Source organism: Solanum pennellii, chromosome 5 (genome assembly GCF_001406875.1).
Source record: "Solanum pennellii chromosome 5, SPENNV200".
Taxonomy (NCBI): domain Eukaryota; kingdom Viridiplantae; phylum Streptophyta; class Magnoliopsida; order Solanales; family Solanaceae; genus Solanum; species Solanum pennellii.
The window spans coordinates 279,646-295,658 of record NC_028641.1 but is presented as its reverse complement, the minus strand read 5'-3'; the positions used below and the strand labels follow the sequence as shown (position 1 = coordinate 295,658).

General features: G+C 35.2%; 1 protein-coding gene and 1 long non-coding RNA gene across 2 annotated transcripts; one reads left to right on the top strand and one right to left on the bottom strand.

Annotated features, from left to right (window-relative positions):
* Positions 1 to 89: 89 nt before the first annotated feature.
* On the top strand, positions 90 to 10,710 carry LOC114077324. Its single transcript, XR_003578505.1, has 2 exons — positions 90 to 2,782; positions 2,973 to 10,710. It is a non-coding gene; the product is annotated as an uncharacterized LOC114077324 (long non-coding RNA).
* Positions 10,711 to 11,121: 411 nt separating this feature from the next.
* Positions 11,122 to 15,659, bottom strand: LOC107020963 (putative late blight resistance protein homolog R1B-16). Its single transcript, XM_015221519.2, has 3 exons — positions 12,870 to 15,659; positions 11,668 to 12,786; positions 11,122 to 11,415 (listed from the first exon to the last, which is right to left on the bottom strand). Exons 1-2 carry the CDS (start codon positions 15,455 to 15,457, stop codon positions 11,709 to 11,711), a joined length of 3,666 nt encoding a protein of 1,221 aa, XP_015077005.1. The 5' UTR covers positions 15,458 to 15,659; the 3' UTR covers positions 11,122 to 11,415; positions 11,668 to 11,708.
* Between the last annotated feature and the right edge of the window lie 354 nt (positions 15,660 to 16,013).

Below are 16,013 nucleotides of genomic sequence, written 5' to 3'. Positions count from 1 at the left end.
TAATAAACGGATTATATTAGTAGTTAGTTTTATCTATTTAAGAGAGCACTTCCACTTGTTTCTATCAATCACTATAAGAGAGATGTAATCCTCTGATAGATGAGTGATATTTCATTCATAAATAGCCTCCTACTTTGATTTTTGACTTGCTTCTATTTGGTGCCTATACACATTTTATCGTACATTCTTGAGTTTCATATCACAGAGTATGGAAAATGTTAATCAGAACCAAAACAATCTGCGCAGTTACTGATTCATCCAGAAGATGAACAAATATTCATTTCTTTTTCTCTTTTCTCAGCAACATATCCATCATATCACAAAGTATCCGAAATGTGAATCAGAACAAAAACAATCACCATGATTACTGCTTCATCCAAAAAGAACAAAAACAATCACCATGATTACTGCTTCACCCAAAAGGTGAAAAAATATTCATGTCCTTTTCTCTTTTCTCGGCAACATATCCATCGTATCACAAAGTATGTGAAATGTTAATCAAAACTAAAAAATCACCGCGGTTACTACTTGATCCAAAAGGTGAACAAATATTCATTTCTTTTTCTCTTTTCTCAGAAACATATCCATCATATCACAAAGTATGTAAAACGTTAATAAGAACTAAAACAATCACCATGATTACTGCTTCATCCAGAAGGTGAACAAATATTCATTTCTTTTTCTCTTTTCTCAGCAACATATCCATCATATCACAAAGTATCCGAAATGTTAATCAAAACAAAAACAATCACCATGATTACTGCTTCATCCAGAAGGTGAACAAATATTCATTTCTTTTTCTCTTTTCTCAGCAACATATCCATCATATCACAAAGTATGTAAAACGTTAATAAGAACTAAAACAATCACCATGATTACTGCTTCATCCAGAAGGTGAACAAATATTCATTTCTTTTTCTCTTTTCTCAGCAACATATCCATCATATCACAAAGTATGTAAAACGTTAATAAGAACTAAAACAATCACCATGATTACTGCTTCATCCAGAAGGTGAACAAATATTCATTTCTTTTTCTCTTTTCTCAGCAACATATCCATCATATCACAAAGTATGTAAAACGTTAATAAGAACTAAAACAATCACCATGATTACTGCTTCATCCAGAAGGTGAACAAATATTCATTTCTTTTTCTCTTTTCTCAGCAACATATCCATCATATCACAAAGTATGTAAAACGTTAATAAGAACTAAAACAATCACCATGATTACTGCTTCATCCAGAAGGTGAACAAATATTCATTTCTTTTTCTCTTTTCTCAGCAACATATCCATCATATCACAAAGTATGTAAAACGTTAATAAGAACTAAAACAATCACCATGATTACTGCTTCATCCAGAAGGTGAACAAATATTCATTTCTTTTTCTCTTTTCTCAGCAACATATCCATCATATCACAAAGTATGTAAAACGTTAATAAGAACTAAAACAATCACCATGATTACTGCTTCATCCAGAAGGTGAACAAATATTCATTTCTTTTTCTCTTTTCTCAGCAACATATCCATCATATCACAAAGTATGTAAAACGTTAATAAGAACTAAAACAATCACCATGATTACTGCTTCATCCAGAAGGTGAACAAATATTCATTTCTTTTTCTCTTTTCTCAGCAACATATCCATCATATCACAAAGTATGTAAAACGTTAATAAGAACTAAAACAATCACCATGATTACTGCTTCATCCAGAAGGTGAACAAATATTCATTTCTTTTTCTCTTTTCTCAGCAACATATCCATCATATCACAAAGTATGTAAAACGTTAATAAGAACTAAAACAATCACCATGATTACTGCTTCATCCAGAAGGTGAACAAATATTCATTTCTTTTTCTCTTTTCTCAGCAACATATCCATCATATCACAAAGTATGTAAAACGTTAATAAGAACTAAAACAATCACCATGATTACTGCTTCATCCAGAAGGTGAACAAATATTCATTTCTTTTTCTCTTTTCTCAGCAACATATCCATCATATCACAAAGTATGTAAAACGTTAATAAGAACTAAAACAATCACCATGATTACTGCTTCATCCAGAAGGTGAACAAATATTCATTTCTTTTTCTCTTTTCTCAGCAACATATCCATCATATCACAAAGTATGTAAAACGTTAATAAGAACTAAAACAATCACCATGATTACTGCTTCATCCAGAAGGTGAACAAATATTCATTTCTTTTTCTCTTTTCTCAGCAACATATCCATCATATCACAAAGTATGTAAAACGTTAATAAGAACTAAAACAATCACCATGATTACTGCTTCATCCAGAAGGTGAACAAATATTCATTTCTTTTTCTCTTTTCTCAGCAACATATCCATCATATCACAAAGTATGTAAAACGTTAATAAGAACTAAAACAATCACCATGATTACTGCTTCATCCAGAAGGTGAACAAATATTCATTTCTTTTTCTCTTTTCTCAGCAACATATCCATCATATCACAAAGTATGTAAAACGTTAATAAGAACTAAAACAATCACCATGATTACTGCTTCATCCAGAAGGTGAACAAATATTCATTTCTTTTTCTCTTTTCTCAGCAACATATCCATCATATCACAAAGTATCCGAAATGTTAATCAAAACAAAAACAATCACCATGATTACTGCTTCATCCAAAAGGTGAAAAAATATTCATGTCCTTTTCTCATTTCTCAGCAACATATCCACAGTATCACAAAGTATGTGAAATGTTAAGCAGAACTAAAACAATCACCATGATTACTGCTTCATCCAAAAGGTGAAAAAATATTCATGTGCTTTTCTCTTTTCTCACCAAAACAATCACCATGATTACTGCTTCATCCAAAAGGTGAAAAAATATTCATGTGTTTTTCTCTTTTCTCAGCAACATATCCACCGTATCACAAAGTATGTGAAATGTTCATCAGCACCAAAACAATCACCATGATTACTGCTTCATCCAAAAGGTGAAAAAATATTCATGTCCTTTTCTCTTTTCTCAGCAACATATCCACCGTATCACAAAGTATGTGAAATGTTAAGCAGAACTAAAACAATCATCATGATTACTGCTTCATCCAAAAGGTGAAAAAATATTCATGTCCTTTTCTCTTTTCTCAGCAACATATCCACCGTATCACAAAGTATGTGAAATGTTAACCAGAACTAAAACAATCACCATGATTACTGCTTCATCCAAAGGTGAAAAAATATTCATGTCCTTTTCTCTTTTCTCGACAACATATCCACAGTATCACAAAGTATGTGAAATGTTAATCAGAAAAAAAAACAATCACCATGATTACTGCTTGATCCTAAAGGTGAACAAATATTCATTTCTTTTTCTCTTTTCTCAGCAACATATCCATCATATCACAAAGTATGCGAAATGTTAATCAGAACAAAAACAATCACCATGATTACTGCTTCATCCAAAAGGTGAAAAAATATTCATGTCCTTTTCTCTTTTCTCAGCAACATATCCATCATATCACAAAGTATGCGAAATGTTAATCAGAAAAAAAACAATCACCATGATTACTGCTTCATCCAAAAGGTGAAAAAATATTCATGTCCTTTTCTCTTTTCTCGACAACATATCCACCATATCACAAAGCATGTGAAATGTTAATCAGAACTAAAACATCACCGCAGTTACTGCTTGATCCAAAAGGTGAACAAATATTCATGTCTTTTTCACTTTTCTCAGCAACATATCAACCGTATAACAAAATATGTGAAATGTTAATCAGCACCAAAACAATCCTCGTGGTTACTACTTGATCCAAAAGGTGAACAAATATTCATGTCTTTATCTCTTTTCTCTGCAATATATCGATAGTATCACAAAGTATGTGAAATGTTAATCAGAACCAAAATAACATTCAACTTGGGTATGATCAAGTGCGAGTTGATGAAGTTGGAAGTAGACCAAAGAGATATGAGCCACGATAGTGGAACTAGAAAGAATACCTGCTTTTCAAAGACATGTGAACAAATATTCAGGTCCTTTTCTCTCTTCTCAACAATATATCTATTATATCACAAAGTATGTGGAATGTTTATCAGACCGAGACAACATTCAACTTGGGTATGATCAAGTGCGAGTTGATGAAGTTGATAGTAAACCAAAGAGATATGAGCCACGACAGTGGAACTAGAAAGAATACCTCTGTTTTTGAAAGACACGTGAACAAATATTCATGTACTTTTCTCTTTTCTCAACAACAAATCTACCATATCACAAAGTATGTGGAATGTTTATCAGACCGAGACAACATTCAACTTGGGTATGATCAAGTGTGAGTTGATGAAGTTGATAGTAGACCAAAGAGATATGAGCAACGATAGTGGAACTAGAAAGAATACCTCTATTTTTGATAGACATGTGAACAAATATTCATGTCCTTTGCTTTTTTTTCAGCAACATATCTACCATATCACAAAGTATGTGGAATGTTTATCAGACCAAGACAACATTCTACTTGGTTATGATCAAGTGCGAGTCGATGAAGTTGATAGTAGACCAAAGAGATATGAGCCACGACGGTGGAACTAGAAAGAATACCTCTGTTTTTTATAGACATGTGAACAAATATTCATGTTCGTTTCTCTTTTCTCAGCAACATACCTACCATATCACAAAGTATGTGGAATGTTTATCAGACCGAGACAACATTAAACTTGGGTATGATCAAGTGCGAGTTGATGAAGTTGATAGTAGACCAAAGAGATATGAGCCACGACGGTGGAACTAGAAAGAATACCTCTGTTTTTGAAAGACATTTGAACAAATATTCATGTCCTTTTCTCTTTTCTCAGCAACATATCTACCATATCACAAAGTATGTGGAATGTTTATCAGACCGAGACAACATTAAACTTTGGTATGATCAAGTGCGAGTTGATGAAGTTGATAGTAGACCAAAGAGATATGAGCTACAACGGTAGAACAAGAAAGAATACCTCTGTTTTTTATAGACATGTGAACAAATATTCATGTCCTTTTCTCTTTTCTCAACAACATATTTACCATATCACAAAGTATGTGGAATGTTTATCAGACCGAGACAACATTTAACTTGGGTATGATCAAGTGCGAGTTGATGAAGTTGATAGTAGACCAAAGAGATATGAGCCACGATAGTGGAACTAGAAAGAATACCTCTGTTTTTGATAGACATGTGAACAAATATTAATGTCCTTTGATCTTTTTTCAGCAACATATCTACCATATCACAAAGTATGTGGAATGTTTATCAGACCGAGACAACATTCAACTTGGGTATGATCAAGTGCGAGTTGATGAAGTTGATAGTAGAACAAAGAGATATGAGCCACGACGGTGAAACTAGAAAGAATACCTCTGTTTTTTTATAGACATGTGAACAAATATTCATGTCCTAATCTCTTTTTTCAACAACATATCTACCATATCACAAAGTATGTGGAATGTTTATCAGACCGAGACAACATTTAACTTGGGTATGATCAAGTGCGAGTTGATGAAGTTGATAGTAGACCAAAGAGATATGAGCCATGATAGTGGAACTAGAAAGAATTACCTCTGTTTTTGATAGACATGTGAACAAATATTCATGTCCTTTGCTCTTTTTTCAGCAACATATCTACCATATCACAAAGTATGTGGAATGTTTATCAGACCGAGACAACATTCAACTTGGGTATGGTCAAGTGCGAGTTGATGAAGTTGATAGTAGACCAAAGAGATATGAGCCACGAAAGTGCAACTAGAAAGAACCTCTGTTTTTTAAAGACATGTCAACAAATATTCATGTCCGTTTCTCTTTTCTCAACAATATATCTACCATATCACAAAGTATGTGGAATGTTTATCAGACCGAGACAACATATAACTTGGTCATGATCAAGTGCGAGTTGATGAAGTTGATAGTAGACCAAAGAGATATGAGCCACGATAGTGGAACTAGAAAGAATACCTCTGTTTTTTATAGACATGTGAACAAATATTAATGTCCTTTGCTCTTTTTTCAGCAACATATCTACCATATCACAAAGTATGTGGAATGTTTATCAGACCGAGACAACATTCAACTTGGGTATGATCAAGTGCGAGTTGATGAAGTTGATAGTAGACCAAAGAGATATGAGGCACAATAGTGGAACTAGAAAGAATACCTTTGTTTTTGATAGACATGTGAACAAATATTAATGTCCTTTGCTCTTTTTTCAGCAACATATCTACCATATCACAAAGTATGTGGAATGTTTATCAGACCGAGACAACATTCAACTTGGGTATGATCAAGTGCGAGTTGATGAAGTTGATAGTAGACCAAAGAGATATGAGGCACAATAGTGGAACTAGAAAGAATACCTTTGTTTTTGATAGACATGTGAACAAATATTAATGTCCTTTTCTCTTTTTTCAGCAACATATCTACCATATCACAAAGTATGTGGAATGTTTATCAGACCGAGACAACATTCAACTTGGGTATGATCAAGTGCGAGTTGATGAAGTTGATAGTAGACCAAAGAGATATGAGCCACGACGGTGAAACTAGAAAGAATACCTCTGTTTTTGATAGACATGTGAACAAATATTCATGTCCTAATCTCTTTTTTCAACAACATATCTACCATATCACAAAGTATGTGGAATGTTTATCAGACCGAGACAACATTCAACTTGGGTATGGTCAAGTGCGAGTTGATGAAGTTGATAGTAGACCAAAGAGATATGAGCCACGACAGTGGAACTAGAAAGAACCTCTGTTTTTTAAAGACATGTCAACAAATATTCATGTCCGTTTCTCTTTTCTCAACACTATATCTACCATATCACAAAGTATGTGGAATGTTAACCAGACCGAGACAACATTCAACTTGGGCATGATCAAGTGCGAGTTGATGAAGTTGATAGTAGACCAAAGAGATATGAGCCACACAGTGGAACTAGAAAGAATACCTCTGTTTTTTATAGACATGTGAACAAATATTCATGTCCTTTTCTCTTTTCTCAACAACATATCTACCATATCACAAAGTATGTGGAATGTTTATCAGACCGAGACAACATTCAACTTGGGTATGATCAAGTGCGAGTTGATGAAGTTGATAGTAGACCAAAGAGATATGAGCCATGATAGTGGAACTAGAAAGAATTACCTCTGTTTTTGATAGACATGTGAACAAATATTCATGTCCTTTGCTCTTTTTTCAGCAACATATCTACCATATCACAAAGTATGTGGAATGTTTATCAGACCGAGACAACATTCAACTTGGGTATGATCAAGTGCGAGTTGATGAAGTTGATAGTAGACCAAAGAGATATGAGCCATGATAGTGGAACTAGAAAGAATTACCTCTGTTTTTGATAGACATGTGAACAAATATTCATGTCCTTTGCTCTTTTTTCAGCAACATATCTACCATATCACAAAGTATGTGGAATGTTTATCAGACCGAGACAACATTCAACTTGGGTATGATCAAGTGCGAGTTGATGAAGTTGATAGTAGACCAAAGAGATATGAGCCATGATAGTGGAACTAGAAAGAATTACCTCTGTTTTTGATAGACATGTGAACAAATATTCATGTCCTTTGCTCTTTTTTCAGCAACATATCTACCATATCACAAAGTATGTGGAATGTTTATCAGACCGAGACAACATTCAACTTGGGTATGATCAAGTGCGAGTTGATGAAGTTGATAGTAGACCAAAGAGATATGAGCCATGATAGTGGAACTAGAAAGAATTACCTCTGTTTTTGATAGACATGTGAACAAATATTCATGTCCTTTGCTCTTTTTTCAGCAACATATCTACCATATCACAAAGTATGTGGAATGTTTATCAGACCGAGACAACATTCAACTTGGGTATGATCAAGTGCGAGTTGATGAAGTTGATAGTAGACCAAAGAGATATGAGCCATGATAGTGGAACTAGAAAGAATTACCTCTGTTTTTGATAGACATGTGAACAAATATTCATGTCCTTTGCTCTTTTTTCAGCAACATATCTACCATATCACAAAGTATGTGGAATGTTTATCAGACCGAGACAACATTCAACTTGGGTATGATCAAGTGCGAGTTGATGAAGTTGATAGTAGACCAAAGAGATATGAGCCATGATAGTGGAACTAGAAAGAATTACCTCTGTTTTTGATAGACATGTGAACAAATATTCATGTCCTTTGCTCTTTTTTCAGCAACATATCTACCATATCACAAAGTATGTGGAATGTTTATCAGACCGAGACAACATTCAACTTGGGTATGATCAAGTGCGAGTTGATGAAGTTGATAGTAGACCAAAGAGATATGAGCCATGATAGTGGAACTAGAAAGAATTACCTCTGTTTTTGATAGACATGTGAACAAATATTCATGTCCTTTGCTCTTTTTTCAGCAACATATCTACCATATCACAAAGTATGTGGAATGTTTATCAGACCGAGACAACATTCAACTTGGGTATGATCAAGTGCGAGTTGATGAAGTTGATAGTAGACCAAAGAGATATGAGCCATGATAGTGGAACTAGAAAGAATTACCTCTGTTTTTGATAGACATGTGAACAAATATTCATGTCCTTTGCTCTTTTTTCAGCAACATATCTACCATATCACAAAGTATGTGGAATGTTTATCAGACCGAGACAACATTCAACTTGGGTATGATCAAGTGCGAGTTGATGAAGTTGATAGTAGACCAAAGAGATATGAGCCATGATAGTGGAACTAGAAAGAATTACCTCTGTTTTTGATAGACATGTGAACAAATATTCATGTCCTTTGCTCTTTTTTCAGCAACATATCTACCATATCACAAAGTATGTGGAATGTTTATCAGACCGAGACAACATTCAACTTGGGTATGATCAAGTGCGAGTTGATGAAGTTGATAGTAGACCAAAGAGATATGAGCCATGATAGTGGAACTAGAAAGAATTACCTCTGTTTTTGATAGACATGTGAACAAATATTCATGTCCTTTGCTCTTTTTTCAGCAACATATCTACCATATCACAAAGTATGTGGAATGTTTATCAGACCGAGACAACATTCAACTTGGGTATGATCAAGTGCGAGTTGATGAAGTTGATAGTAGACCAAAGAGATATGAGCCATGATAGTGGAACTAGAAAGAATTACCTCTGTTTTTGATAGACATGTGAACAAATATTCATGTCCTTTGCTCTTTTTTCAGCAACATATCTACCATATCACAAAGTATGTGGAATGTTTATCAGACCGAGACAACATTCAACTTGGGTATGATCAAGTGCGAGTTGATGAAGTTGATAGTAGACCAAAGAGATATGAGCCATGATAGTGGAACTAGAAAGAATTACCTCTGTTTTTGATAGACATGTGAACAAATATTCATGTCCTTTGCTCTTTTTTCAGCAACATATCTACCATATCACAAAGTATGTGGAATGGTTATCAGACCGAGACAACACTCAGCTTGGGTTTGATCAAGTGCGAGTTGATGAAGTTGATAGTAGACCAAAGAGATATGAGCCACGATATTGGAACTAGAAAGAGTACCTCTGTTTTTTAAAGATATGCGAATAAATATTCATGTCCTTTTTCTCTTTTCTTAGCAAAATATCGATGGTACCACAAAGTATGTGAAATGTTAATCAGAACCAAAACAACATTTAGGTTGGGTATGATCAAGTGCGAGTTGATGAAGTTGATAATAAACCAAATAGATATGAGCCAAGACTGTGGCAGTTGAAAGGATACCTCTGTTTTTGAAAGACATAATGTGCGACGATAAAAGAGGAACCATAAAAGATCAGTGTCCCAGTTCTGTGTTAGCCTGATGGGATTTGTGTGCTGATAAGTGTGATGGATTGACTGTTCAGAAGAAATCACAGCATATTTGTGAGGTAAACATGCCTCCTTCACCAAGTTTTTCCATGACTTCCATGAATTTGGCATGAAGATCCACCGTCCATTTTGTGCATGCCCCTTCACCTAACGGTCTTATTAATAGCATTGTTGTGCCTTTTTTCTTCGTTAATCTCATTTGTTATTTTTATACCTCTCTACGAACTTACAAAAGCAACAAAATCCATCTCAAATTTCATTCTTATACACAACACATATCCCAACAAACTACTGGAATCCCAAATACAGGCCACAAGCAGTAATTGGAATCTTTAGTATCAATCTCAAACTCTCACATGGTAGTACAAAAGATCGAGAGAGGATTTTCTCACAATAAGATGCTAGCATAGATGCAAAACATGGAATTATTAGCCTCTTGTTTTGATTTTTTACTTCCTGAGTTTTCTTGTAGATTGAAACATTTAATTACTTTATAGACAATGGAAATCATTTCAATGTGGATAAGAAAAGACACAAACTACGCGTACAAGAGGAAAAATAAAGTTCCATACAACTAGCAAGAGGAAGAAGAGTCGATCTCAAGAAAAAATGTTTTTTCTTTGGAAACAGAATAATTCATCTGTCATTTATCCCGGGGAAGCAACATGTTCAAGTGGTTGGTGAATGTCTCAGCTTTCTTGAAGTCCTGAGTTAGATAAAAGACAAGACTAACTAAAGATATAGTGATTCTTTTATTTAGATAAATTTTTCTGTCTCATGCGTATTATGATTAGTGAGGTTAGATTGACGCCTTCCATTGCACTGTTTTACTCATTTTATCAATATTTGAAATCAGTCTTACTCATGTGTTCTCATTATAACATACACTTTGCTTGGCGGTAGCCGGTATGCATTCCTCTTTTGGTTGCAATTTGTTGGATGCAGAGCAAGGTGTTTAGTGTTCTCATATTATACATACAAATCCAGCATAATGCCGGTTGTATTCTTCTTTGTTGAACCAATAACTAATACACTAGAGTTATCATACTGTTAAAATTCATCACATGAAAGATAAAATGGATTTGTCCATCTTAACCAACTCCCAAATAAATTGCAGCAAACTTAATACCATAGTTATGAACATGTATGAAATGAATCGTAGACATTTAACATTGAATACTGAAATTGAGATTTACACAGATGCAAGAACAGTAAAGGAAGTTAGGAACTTTGTATTAGTATTTGTAATCTTTCTGATGTTTATATAAAAGAACTATTACGTATGAATTTGGTTTTATTAGTGAATCATCGAGGCTGAAAGAACTCAAAACTATCCACAACATGATAAAGAGGAAATAAGTCAGGTACAAAACAATATTAATAACAGGTGGAAACACATCGCTTATTCAATATCTACATATCATACACACATTCTCATTCTGTAAGCAAACAAATCACTAAAATCAGTTGCAGAATACTATAATTGATACCACCAGTAGTCCAACTAATACATCTTACATAAGCCTTTTTGTTCTTTCCAACTGCTTCAGCTGATAAAACTCCTTAAAAACTGTAAAGAAAATTGGAAGAATTAATCTTGTAACTGAGGAGTGGTTAAAACAAAAATATAGTCATTCTTCCATGGCACAGCTAATACTATTTTTTGTTGCTTATTCTTTTACTCCTAGTCCGTATTAAGTGAATTTAATATAAGAAGCTAATTGATTTGGGGTGTGGGACTAAAACGTATTCATGATCTGCGTGAGTCGAGAGCAACTATTAGCACATTTAGACTTCAGTTCGCATTTAATCAACCACATACCTGATAATCAGTTCGAGACAAAGTACAAGAGCATTGTTGATCTACTTGTGGATGAAGACCTGGAAATCAGAATTTCCTATCTCATCAACTTGCATATTCTTGATCTCCAAGGCTGACTCAGCGAGTGATTCTTCCTTACATGACTTTATCTCAATGGACTTTAGAGACGTCATGTATCCAAAGCAAGAAGGGATCATCCTAAGATATTGACATCTTCTTAACACCAAATGCTCAAGGTATGGGAAAGCATCATCTGAAACATCCCATACAGAAAAAGAAAGATCTTGCAGTTTCAAGAATTTGAGGTGAGGGAAATGCCCATCGGTCACTTTCCATACTTGGGAACTAATGGAAACGTTTAGCAGTTTGAGTACCACAAGTCGGGGGAGGATTGCAACCTGATCAAGTCCAGATACGCAACCATTGGATAGTGTTAATTTCTTGAGACTTGGTGGCAAGTTCAGCTCAGTGGCCCATGTCCCCGAACGACCCCAAGAAAACTTGAGCATTTCAAGATTGTTAAATGCAGGGAATAAGCCATGACATGACAAAACTTCACATCTCAGTTTTTGAAGATTTGGTGTCTTTGCAAAAATCCTGTCTGCATCCTCCACACAAGAAAACCATGTAGAGGAAAGAGTTCTCAATCCATCCATTTCTCGGTGAGCATTATTTATATTGAAAATAGCACGGTTGTATACATGCAAATGTTGCAACTTGACCATCTTCCAAATGGTGTCTGGTAAAGTTACTCGTCCTCCAAGTCCTTTAACTATTAAAGTTTCAAGGTTCCAAAGATTGTCCGAGAATGTCAATGAAGAATCTTCAGCAACTTTAACAGCAACATATCTCAAGCAGGTTAACGCTTCTGGGAAAGAATCAATTACAGTGAATTCTAAATCTAGCACCCACAGGAACTTGAAACTGTTAAAAGTGTGTGATGCATAGCGTATTGAAGATAATCCATTTTTTCCTCCCTTCATCAAGTGGAAAGATTGTACATCTGAATAAATCGAACTCCATTCTGCAAGATTATCAACTTGAAATTGAAGGCATAAGCGTCGTTGAATGCTATGCTTCTGATAGGAAGTAGAAGATAGATTCATATTAGCATTGTCCCTGTTAATAGAGAAATTAATATGATCAGAATACATTTAAAAGATAAAATTGATTCAACGAATTAAAATTTTAGATTGTATTACCCGTCTATGCATTGTAGAAAGTTCTCCACCTTGGCTTTCTTTTTACAAAACTCAAGCAACAAGTCATGAATGCGACATGTCTTGGTCTTACCATCGGAACTTTTCTTGGAAACCATCACAAGGTTTCTTCCTATAAGGTTCTTTAAGTAATTTTCTGCTATATCTTCGGAAAGCTTCTCTGTATGAGTTTTTACCAAACCTTCTGCTGTCCACAACCATGTTAACTTTGATACCTTTATCTCTTCATCTTCCGAAAATACTCCAAAATACAAAAAGCAAGGTTTCAAATGAAATGGTAAATCTTGGTAACTAAGACTTATTATATCCTGTGACTTAGCCTGGATATGTGGACCTAAATTTATTGCAACTTGTTCCCAACAATGTTCTTCCTTCTCCATCGTTTCGAGAATACCTGCTACCAGGACAACTGAAAGAGGTAGCCCACCACACTTTTGTGCTATCTTTTGGCCAACATCTTCTAAGACTACAGGGCAACATTTTTTGTTGAACACTTTATTCTTCAATAGCATCCAACTTTCTTCTAGAGTAAATTTTCGAAGAAAATGAGGATCACTAACGAGTTTAGCATGGTAGGCAACATGATCATGGCGAGTTGTCAGGATAAGTCTACTTCCATTATTGGCATCATAGAAGCATGGCATTAGTTCATCACATGCAGTAGTTTCCCAGACATCATCAATGAGGATAAGGTACCTCTGACCAAATAGAAGTTTACGCAACTTATCTGCTAATTCATTCTCTGGTAGTTTATCACTGATGACTATATCCTTCTTAACACTCCGAAGAATGGTTAATAACAAGTCTTTACGTGTATATACTTGAGATACACAACATTGTGCACGGACATCAAAATGAGATACAACTAACTGATCAAGAAATAGCTTGTTAGCAAGAGTTGTCTTACCCAATCCGGCCATTCCAACAATTGAGATAAGATCCAATTCTGATGATCCTCTGATTAGCTTCCCCTTTAGTGTTTGCACTACCTCATCAAAACCCACCATTTCTTCCCTTGTACTTGTAATCCGAGCAAGTTGTGACGTATGAGCACTGACAACATCAGTGGTACTATGCAATACCAAGTCAGCAACTTTCTTTTCATCACGATTCTTCATTACCTCCTTCATGAGTAGTGTAATCTCCTCTATGATATCTCCAATCCAGAGAACAAGGCACCACTGAGGGATATCATTATTTATGCAGCTTACAACCAAATGATACACCTCATATGCTATAGCAATCGCCTGCATTGAAAAATACTGGAATGATCCATTGTGATGCTTCTGAAAGTGCTCCAATTGCTGCTGAATTGTCCAAAGTTGGCTCTTTATAGAAGAAAGTGAGTCTGAATAGAGGCTTAGATACTCCCTCAGGTGGTCTAAAATGATATCAATAGATCCCAGTCCATCAATCTTAGGTAATTTGGAGTGAAATGACTTCCGAGTGATGAGGTAGATCAGTGCTTGTATACTCGGAATATCGCCTGAGAAATCAAGAACTGGTACTTGATTTGGCTCCCCAACAGCCGTGGCTTCCTTCTCCTCCACGCTGTCATACAACGAGTAAACTAGAAGCCCTGCATCAATAATTGCGGTATCAAGATCATTAAAGGCCTCTCTTGGTAGATTGATGAGATTGTCTCTCAAGAATTTGAGCATTGGCATTTGATCCTTGAAAGTAACGGGTAGCACTTTCAAACGGTGTATGAGAGTCTCCACAAAGCCATATTTATAATCAGAAACATGCTCAGCTTCGATATTAGGATTGCATCCTGATTTTAGAGCTTGCAGGACATCAACATATATCTTGCGGACACATGGTTGAATAGGCTGAATCCTCTTCTGGAAGTCGGAAAATGAAGCATTCATTTTAGCTGAAGCCAAGTTTTTTTCTTTCCAATGGTTTGGTAAATTCAACCAAGCAATCATTGCTGCATGACCAGCCACAACTAAAACATGAGTCAAGAAAGTACGTTGGCTTTGAAGATCCAATTCATCCGAGCATATTCTATCTGAAATAAAGTAGACAAAATTTCTCAATAACTTTAACTCCTTTACAACCTCTTCCATTGGCTGTTTGCTTGAGTGAGGAACTAAGTCAATATAAGGATGACAAATCTCTGATAAACCACTGAGATTCCTTACAACGGTATCAATGAATTTCTTTGCAAATTCAGGAGTAGCAACGATGGAGGAAAGTGGTAGTGCAGATGCTTCAGGGAAGGAGTATTTATCTCTGATTTCCAACTTAGTCTCACAAAAGTGTTCTTCCAACTTAAAGAACACGGATGCAACATCACCGGGATAGTTGATTCTTTTGACTTCAACTTCAGTATAAGAAAAGACGACTTGAACTTTCTGTGTAGCATACCAACATAGAGTTGTGAAGCTCTGCAAACTGAGAAACATATCTAGGAATTTGAGATTCATATAAATGATCTCAATTAGATTCTTCGGTTCTTTATTTCTCGGGAGGCTGGAATCCCATTCATTGGCAAGATTTTCTAAATAAGAAAGGTCATAATCTTTCCCTATAGACAAATATTCATATGAAGAAGTAGAAGACATCACCTCTCTTTTTACAAGTTTCTGATCACACTTAGAAATTGTAACAATCTATGTCTAGACAGTTTTTCGAAATAATATTACAGATAAGGTGAAAAATATCTATGGCCAAACACACACATATTCAATGTTGATTGCTACACTTTGAAAACATTCATAGTTTCTTGGCAGGTATTGGGGTCTTAATTCTGGTGGTTAGGATAGTTAATGTGGGTTGGTGTTGTTGATAAGACTCTTAAATGGGAGTAGTTCTTGTGGAGTCAAGTGTGCAACATTTTCTTAGGGATGTTGATGTAACAATACTTAGGTCATATACCAACAAGGGACGTACTAGTGGAGTGAGATGTACTCCTTCATCCTTAACCAGATGTTTTGGGTTCGAGTCAGTTGCCTTTGTTAGGGAGCGGTTTCCCCCAAATGTGAGATTTTCCGATGCGAATCTGCATTTAGTCTGACTCCAATGTGATTAACGAAAACCGGATGAAAACCAAAAAAAAAAAGCTACGCGACAGTGCTTGATGTATATTTTTTGTTTTGTAATATATTGGTGTAGTATATT

What these genes read in the sequence shown, in the direction of transcription:
- LOC107020963 (XM_015221519.2), bottom strand. Translation starts at nt 15,457, where the DNA reads ATGTCTTCTACTTCTTCATATGAATATTTGTCTATAGGGAAAGATTAT. An exon ending in TTTCTACAATGCATAGACGG is followed by an intron (nt 12,787 to 12,869) that starts GTAATACAATCT and finishes CTCTATTAACAG; the next exon opens with GGACAATGCTAATATGAATC.